Source organism: Aegilops tauschii, chromosome 6 (genome assembly GCF_002575655.3).
Source record: "Aegilops tauschii subsp. strangulata cultivar AL8/78 chromosome 6, Aet v6.0, whole genome shotgun sequence".
NCBI classification, from domain to species: Eukaryota; Viridiplantae; Streptophyta; class Magnoliopsida; order Poales; family Poaceae; genus Aegilops; species Aegilops tauschii.
Genome location: NC_053040.3, coordinates 375115783 through 375124430, shown reverse-complemented (window position 1 = coordinate 375124430; position 8648 = coordinate 375115783). Strand labels below are relative to the sequence as shown.

The following is an 8648-nucleotide window of genomic DNA, read 5'->3' as shown; positions in this document are numbered from 1 at the left end:
ATTGTAATGTGGATGGTATTGTAGTTGGGGGTTGTAAATTAGACTAGGCCAAGAGTTAGAGGTTGAAGTATGTTTTGTAGCACCTGGGTGCTCTGCCCCCCTATACGAAAAGTTAGTTCAAAAAAACACAGGGAAATTTGAAAAAAAATTGGTACCCAATTTACTTCCGTGTGAAATTTTGTGAAAAAACACCAGGAATCGTATTGGTGTCCAAATAATAATAATTCCTATGTATAGGAAAAAAGCTATTTTGATGGATCGTAGGCCGGACTTCATTCTCTTCGTCACGGATACATTTCCTTGTGTTTTTTCACGAAACTTCACACGGGAGTAGCTTGGGCACCTGGGTTTGATATCCCAAGACTTCAGTTTTTTTTTAAAAAATTGTGTTTTTCGAATTTTAAATTTGTATGGGGGGGCGGGGGCGGCGGTGGTATTTCCCGTGTGCACTTCTCTCTTTCAAACAATGAATCTGAGTCCATCTATGGCAAAAATAACAATTTAATCTGAGTCTTTTGTTAGGAGAAGCCTGACAACAGTAATGCGGTAAGCAAAAGCGTTACGCCCAAAGAATGTGGACACAATAGTAGCTGAAACCCCCGCCCCCTATAAATTGCCGGGCCATCAGACCCCTGCTCCCAGACCACCCCCTCCGGTATAGACGTACAGCGCACATAGCAATGGGCGAGACAGCAGCGGACGAGCGCGGCCTCGCCGCCGCCCCCGGTAAACTGGAGGAGTCGTCGGAGGAGGAGAATTCCCCGATCGAGCAGGTGCGGCTAACGGTCCCCACTGTCGACGACCCGACGCTGCCGGTGTGGACGTTCCGGATGTGGAGCATCGGGCTCTTCTCCTGCTCGCTCCTGAGCTTCCTCAACCAGTTCTTCTCCTACCGGACGGAGCCGCTCGTCATCACCTCGTTGACTGTGCAAGTGGCGTCGCTGCCCATGGGCCACTTCCTGGCGCGCGTGCTGCCGCGCCGCAAGTTCCGGGCGCCGGCGCTGCTCGGCGGCTGGGAGTGGAGCCTCAACCCGGGGCCCTTCAACATGAAGGAGCACGTGCTCATCTCCATCTTCGCCAATGCCGGCTACGCCTTCGGCGGTGGCAACGCCTACGCCGTCATGATCGTCGACATCATCCGCGCCTTCTACGGCCGCTCCATCTCCTTCATCGCCGCCTGGCTCCTCATCATCACCACCCAGGTACGTAGTACTCCAGTTCATATATGCGTTGGTGTTCTTTCATGCTACTCTTTCTTACTTCTGCTCTGTGGGATCGAAATAAAATCGATCTAGGTGCTTGGGTACGGTTGGGCCGGGCTGATGCGCAAGTACGTGGTGGAGCCGGCGCACATGTGGTGGCCGAGCACGCTCGTCCAGGTTTCGCTCTTCCGGTGAGCACCTCTGACGATCACTATACCCACTCTACTCAAGTTCGTTTGGTCGCCTTCTTGCGTTATTACATTCTTTTTACCGATGTATGTATATATAGAGCGCGCATCCTTGATAGGGATGTAAACCACGCACCGTCTAAGCCTGTTTAAGCTCACTTATCAGTCTAACAGTTCAAGAATAAAGTTTTTCTTTCCTAGAAAAATGAACTATTGAGCTAACAAAAATAAATAAACGGGCTTTGCGGCGCTGTATATCGTGTCATTTAAATCTCTAATCTTTGATGGCTTGAGTTGGTTCGATTTTTGTTGGTTTTGCCACTAGATTTTGCATTTTGAAGACGGGCGAACATAGCAGATAGCACTGCCCCATTAAATTTATATACGAGTATCCGTTTCTCAACGATCAGCTGTGGTTCGTTCATTACTTGGTTTGTCTTCGAGTATAGAGAAACTTACTGACGGAGTCGACAGAGAAACCTACTAAAGCACGCATAGCTACAAATAGCTGCACTAAGTACGTATACTACAACTTGCCTTTTCCCCAGTTTGTCGATGAAGTCGATGGAGAAAGGTACGTACTGCCCCAAGGTAAACTGACAAGAACCACTAACAGAACCAAAAGCTGGGCCGAGCTAATATTTGTTAGTGTCAAGTGTGTTAACCATCTCCCCCGAGAAGAACAGGTCACTGTTTTTTTTCTACTAGAAACAAGTTGTGCACATAGTATTATCAGTAGCCGTCGCTTTGAACCAAGGTGTTAAAATTGGCTCGAAGCGGCAGGCCGTCATTAATTGAAGATACAAACGATGATGATGGAAAATAGCGGCAGAATCTATGGAGCGTAAGTATTGGATTTAGCTACCCACCGACATTGAGGGAATAGGCTTTCATCTGGCTTTGCATATAAAGCACCCCACCAAAGTACAATCCGCTTGCACAACGGTAAAAACATCCTCTCGAAATAGGCTTTCGTCCCGCTATATTAATATAGCAACCACCCGGTACAACAGTGAGTTCATCGCTGGGGCAAACAACACAATCACGCTTAAAATAGAAAACAAGAGAAAAAATGCCAGCAATACCGGATCAACAAAAGCTACAGTATCCCACAATCGCTGGGCCCACCGGAGAATTCCACCGCACTCCTATGCCATCGAATTTCCGCGTACCAAGCAACACCTTTAAGAAGGACTGCGACGACGACGACGCTGCTGCGCGGACAAGTCTTAGAATTTCTCCCGGTACACGGAAGGGAATGGGAGAGAGGTACACCCGACGCCCTTCAAGAAGGGTGGCGCCCACAGGCGTCACCGCGTTGGTGCCGGCCAGACCTGACAGATATTTCTCCCGACCCCTCACATCCACAACCCAGGACCAACCGCCGGCTCCACCATGCCTACCGCCCACCAACATGCGCCAACACAGTCACGAGGACATCACCATTGTCTCGCCACGGCAAACGCTGCAAGGTCGGCCGGACCAAAACGAAGCCACCATAGACCGGGACCGGCAGTATCGCAGCTATGTGGGAGGGGACAACGTACGCCGGCTCAGGCGATAGCAGACCGGACGCAGGGGCAAGAGCACACCAGGCCAACTGCCCGGCCGGGCCCAAAACTGGCCCGCTAAGCTCCCGCCACCGTGCTGCAGCAGAGTAGCCGCCGCCCCCATCGCCCGTAGCATGCCAGACCAGCTGGAAGCGACCCGCCGGAGTCCACAACGGCCCGCCCTGATCCAGATGGGGCTCAAAGGGCTCAGATCTGGGCTTGCAGGGTGCCGCCGGCCAACCCCCGCCGCCAGCCCCCACCAGCACTATCAGTATCCAACGGTTCACAATAATGAAACCACCACACATGTTTTTAATTGATCCACTCCAGATTATTAAACACCAAGCCATTATTAAATCACCACACATAATGTTTTTCAGTAAGCAACCAGATTCAGGATGTTGTAAGTGATAGCCATCGAATATAATTATCATGAAACCATGCCTCAGCATGTAGCACGACACTAACGACACCTGCATTGTTGTACCAGGGCCCTGCACGAGAAGGAAGAGTTCGCCAAGGGCTCGCGCCAAATCTCACGCTTCAAGTTCTTCCTGGTGGTGCTCATCTGCAGCTTCTCGTATTACGCCCTGCCAGGCTTCATCTTCCAGAGCCTGACGTCCATCGCATGGGTGTGCTGGGCGTTCCCCAAGTCGGTGACCGCGCAGCAGCTCGGCTCCGGCCTCAAAGGCCTGGGCCTCGGAGCCTTCACCCTCGACTGGGAGACCGTCGCCTCCTACCTCGGCAGCCCGCTCATCACGCCCTTCTTCGCCATCGCCAACATCTTCGTCGGCTACGTCTTCTTCGTCTGGGTGCTGGTGCCCACGGCGTACTGGGGCACCAACCTGTACCACGCCAAGACGTTCCCCCTCTTCTCCACGCAGCTCTTCATGTCCAACGGGACGGATTACGACATCGACGCCATTGTGAACAAGCAGTTCGAGCTCGACTATGACGCTTACAATGAGCTCGGCAGGGTCAACATCAGTACCTTCTTTGCTCTCGCTTACGGGCTCAGCTTCGCCACCATCGCTGCCACCATCTCGCACGTCGGCCTCTTCTACGGGAAGTAAGGGCTCTCCTCTCTGTGCGTACATGAATAAACAGACGCAGCCGTGATCACGTCTGGTATCGCAACTGAAATGGGACATGGACCAATGTGCAGGGAGATCTACCAGCGGTTCAGGGTTTCGCGGCGGGAGGATCCTGACATCCACACGAAGCTGATGAGGACGTACGAGGACATACCGGCGTGGTGGTTCTACTCGCTGACGGTGCTGTCGATGACAGTGGCCCTCATCCTCTGCACCGTCCTCATCGACCAGGTTCAGCTCCCATGGTGGGGCCTCGTCTTCGCCTGTGGCATGTCCTTCGTCTTCACCCTCCCCATAAGCATCATCACGGCAACCACGAACCAGGCAAGTAAATTTAAGAATCTACAGTGTAATCTCCTGCAATTTTGCAAGAAAACTGACAAAAGGCATTTGTAAATTGACGGACGGCAGTCGCCTGGTCTGAATGTCATCGCGGAGTACTCCATGGGGCTGATAAGGCCCGGCTATCCCATCGCCAATGTCTGCTTCAAGGTGTATGGTTACATGAGCATGTCACAGGCCGTCGCCTTCCTCGCAGATTTCAAGCTTGGCCACTACATGAAGATACCCCCCAGATCAATGTTCGTCGTTCAGGTAAAAGAGCCCCTCAATCTGACCACCTTCCAAAGCAGAGAGTTCAGTAACACATGTGTAAAGATGAAATTTACTGACCTTCACGCTCTGTTCACGCTCAGTTTGTCGGTACAATTGTGGCCGGCACAATCAACCTCAGCGTGGCATGGTGGCTGCTTGGCTCCGTCGAGAACATCTGCCATATCGAAAAGCTCTCGGCGAATAGCCCATGGACGTGCCCCAACGACCGGGTCTTCTTCGACGCGTCGGTCATCTGGGGCCTCGTTGGTCCACGGCGCATTTTCGGGCCGCTTGGCAACTACGCAGCCATCAACTACTTCTTCCTCATCGGCGCCGCGTCTCCGTTCGTCGTGTACATCTTCCACAGGATATTCCCCGACAAGAAATGGATACTGCTGATCAACCTGCCGGTGCTCATCAACGCGACGGCCAGCATGCCGCCGGCGACGGCCGTGAACTACAACTCGTGGCTGCTCGTCGGGACCATCTTCAACTTCTTTGTGTTCCGGTACCGGAAGAGGTGGTGGCAGCGGTACAACTACATCTTCTCCGCCGCGATGGACGCAGGGGTCGCCTTCATGGCGGTGCTGCTCTACTTCGCGCTCACCATGCAGAACCGGAGCATTGTTTGGTGGGGCACGGCCGGCGAGCACTGCCCTCTCGCCATATGCCCCACCTCTAAAGGGGTCGACCTGGGTCCGGAAAGTGTGTGCCCAGTGTTCTAAGCTAAATGTCTCTTCTTCCATGCCTCAAGATTGGTCATGAACTCATAATACTTTGCAATTGTGTTCGTGTCATTCTGTCACACCCCAAGCAATTCTGATTTGTTGGTAAAAGAAATTTTATCGAATCAAATATCGCATCAAAATTATTCAACCGCAAATAGTTCATGCCCGCATCGTACAGTAAGATACACATTTCGTAAAGAACGACCAAACTAAAATAGAACTGACATTTTCTTCCTTTCCATTTTTTGCAAAAAGAACTGGACATGATTTGACAAAAGGAAGACAAAAAAAATTGCAGGTGAAAAAAAAGAGACAATTTAAGGCGGACCGATCCATAAAGAGCCTACTTCGCGTACAGATATAATGTCCGATTTTCGTACGACGCTGAATGCACACCATTGCTTGCCTATTTGTTGCATCCTCAAGGTGCATCCATGTATCTATATCTACACCTAATAATAAACGGTTTTGCTAAAACTCATTCAGCTGAGAAATTGTTTGGTCTCATTCACTTTGTCTGCCGTCAGATCTAATCACGCTGTGATTTGTTTTTTGTCGATGTGGTGAGCTTCGTAGCGACACGGCGCGGACCGTGAGTTGTTGGGCTAGCGGCCCATTATCTCTTTTTATGTCGCAGCTATTTTCGCTGACAATTAGCGCTTGTCAAAAAAGAAAAAAAGGTGAACTTGTCGTAGGTTTGTAAGGGTTGCTAGCTGTGGGTTACCTTGTCGCTCGTATGGGCCCTTTTCGGCCGTTTTCTTTTTTCTTTTTGCCGGGCCAAGCTGTGTTTTTACGAGCCTTTTCATTGACTGTTGGGATGGTTTGTCACTTGTGGCAATTTCCTCCATTGTAGCAGACCATTGTAGTCTAAAAAAAAGCAGACCAATGTTTTGTTCCCTAAAAATATAGACTAATGTTTGCAATAAGTTTTATTTTCAGACAATAGTGTTTTTGTAATAAGTAAATTAATGTTGCATAATTGGCCTTTTGTTGCGTCCATGTTGTTTTTTCTCAACGTAATGTTTTGTTTGACCATGTATAATTTTTTCTCAATGCAATGTTTTGTATGTGTTAATTGACAATGTTTTTTGCATGTGTTTGTTTTGTTTGACCATGTATAATTTGTGTAATTGTTTTTTACAGGAAATTTGTTTTATAATTTTTTTTGTACAAGAACTTGACACTTCAAAGGTGCATAACCCCTTTCCCATTTTGCCGCTGATTTTTGTTGCCTAGGCCGTTTTTTCTCAATACAATGTTTTTTTCGCTCTTTCATATTATTATGTTTTCTTCTATTCGAGAGAAAGAGGGAGTGGTGATACGAAAGGGTCCGACTTTTTAATTATTTTCTATTTGTTTTTATATTTTACTATTACTCATACGGCTTGTCCTCTGTGTGTAACTGCACGAGTTGTCAAATTATGTGTAATCAAAAAGAGCCGTGGCATAAATTTTCTAATGTTCAACCAATTAATTTTATAGTTAAAATTTTGCTTTCATTATTATTATTTCTGGAAGGGTGTTTATTATTTAGGGGTGCAGGTGGGGGGGGGTGTTTGTAGTTGCAACCACTATAACTTGACTGCCACTGCAACTAGTCCTACTCAACCGCAACTGCAAGGGGTATAAAGCGACCACAACTAGGGTTGTGGAGGGTTGTCGGAGGTTATCAACGTTGGGCCTTTTGGGGGGGGGGGGGTTGTTTGTAGTTGCAACCGCCACAACTTAACTACAACTGCAAGTCGTCCTACTCAAGTGCAACTTCAAGGGGATAAAGCAATGGCAGCCAGGGTTGGGGGAGGTTGTCAGGGGGGGTGTCGGCCGTGGTTGGTTTTTTGGGGGGGGGGGGGGGGTGGGGGTTGTTTGTAGTTGCACCTGTACCCCCTAGTTGTGTGCCCGTACTCTTGTTGGGTCCTATTCGTGGCCCCCAGCTGCAAGTTGACCATCAACTCGCAACTACGGGGATGTGTGTTGTGTGTGTGTGTGTGTGTGTGTGTGTCGAGGGTCCCCAATTGCATGTCGGTAACCGACTTGCAACTAGGAGTGTTGTGTGTGTTTGTCTATTTGTCAAGGGGTCCCTAGTTGCATGTCAAGCATCGACTCGCAACTAGGGCCCAAGTTGCATGTCGATAATTGACTCGCAACTGGGGGGTGTGTGTGTTATTTTTATGAAAGTGTCCCTAGTTGAATGTCAACCATTGACTCGCAACTAGGTGTGTGCGTGTGTGTATTTGTGGAGAACCCCCAGTTGCAAGTTGACCATCGACTCGCAACTAGGGGGTACATGTGTGTGTGTGTGTATGTTTTGTCGTGGTCCCTAGCTGCATGTCAATAATCGACTCGCAACTAGAAGTGCGTGCATGTGTGTGTGTCTTTTTGTCAAGGGGCCCCCAGTTGCATCTCAACCACCGACTTGTAACTAGGGTGTGTGTGTGTTTGTTGAGGACCCCTAGTTGCAAGTTGCCCATCGACTCGCAACTAGGGGATGTGTGCGTGTGTGTGTGTGTGTTTTATTCGTGGCCCCCAGTTGCAAGTTGACCATCGACTCGCAACTAGGGGGAGATGTGTGTGTGTGTGTGTGTGTGTCGAGGGTCCCCAATTACATGTCGATAACCGACTTGCAACTAGAGGTGTGTATGTGTGTCTTTTTGTCAAGGGGTCCCTAGTTGCATGTCAAGCATCGACTCGCAACTAGGGTCCCCAGTTGCATGTCAAGCATCGACTCACAACTAGGGTCCAACTAGGATCCCTAGTTGCATGTCGATAATCGACTCGCAACTGGGGTGTGTGTGCTTCTTTTATTAAAGTGTCGCCAGTTGAATGTCAACCATCCACTCGCAACTAGGGGTGTGTGTGTGTGTTTGTTGAGAGCCCCCAGTTGCAAGTTGACCATCGACTCGCAACTAGTGAGATGTGTGTGTGTGTGTGTGCATGTGTGTGTGTGGAGGGTCCTCAACTAGGAGTGTCGTGTGTTTTTCTATTTGTCAAGGGGTCCCTAGTTGCATGTCAAGCATCAACTCGCAAGTAGGGGATGTGTGTTTGTTGTGGATCCCCAATTGCAAGTTACCCATCGACTCGCAACTAGGGGGTGTGTGTGTGTGCATGCGTGTGTGTGTGTGTGTGTGTTATTCATGGCCCGCAGTTGCAAGTTGACCATCAACTCGCAACTAGGGGGTTGTGTGTCTATTGAGGACCCCCAGTTGCAAGTTGCCCATCGACTCGCAATTAGGGGGTGTTGTGTGTGTGTGTGTGTTTTATTCGTGTCCCCTAGTTTCAAGTTGACCATCAACTC

General features: G+C 49.5%; 1 protein-coding gene across 1 annotated transcript; it reads left to right on the top strand.

Annotated features, from left to right (window-relative positions):
- The first annotated feature begins 680 nt into the window (after window positions 1–680).
- LOC109741494 (oligopeptide transporter 4-like) lies at window positions 681–5651 on the top strand. Its single transcript, XM_073501847.1, has 6 exons — window positions 681–1202; window positions 1296–1393; window positions 3431–4009; window positions 4106–4358; window positions 4446–4628; window positions 4730–5651. Exons 1-6 carry the CDS (start codon window positions 681–683, stop codon window positions 5351–5353), a joined length of 2259 nt encoding a protein of 752 aa, XP_073357948.1. The 3' UTR covers window positions 5354–5651.
- The last annotated feature ends 2997 nt before the right edge of the window (window positions 5652–8648 follow it).

Coding starts and splice junctions, on each gene's coding strand:
- LOC109741494 (XM_073501847.1), top strand. CDS start 681: ATGGGCGAGACAGCAGCGGACGAGCGCGGCCTCGCCGCCGCCCCCGGT. Junction 4,359..4,445: donor TCACGGCAACCACGAACCAG/GCAAGTAAATTT, acceptor GACGGACGGCAG/TCGCCTGGTCTGAATGTCAT. Junction 4,629..4,729: donor GATCAATGTTCGTCGTTCAG/GTAAAAGAGCCC, acceptor GTTCACGCTCAG/TTTGTCGGTACAATTGTGGC.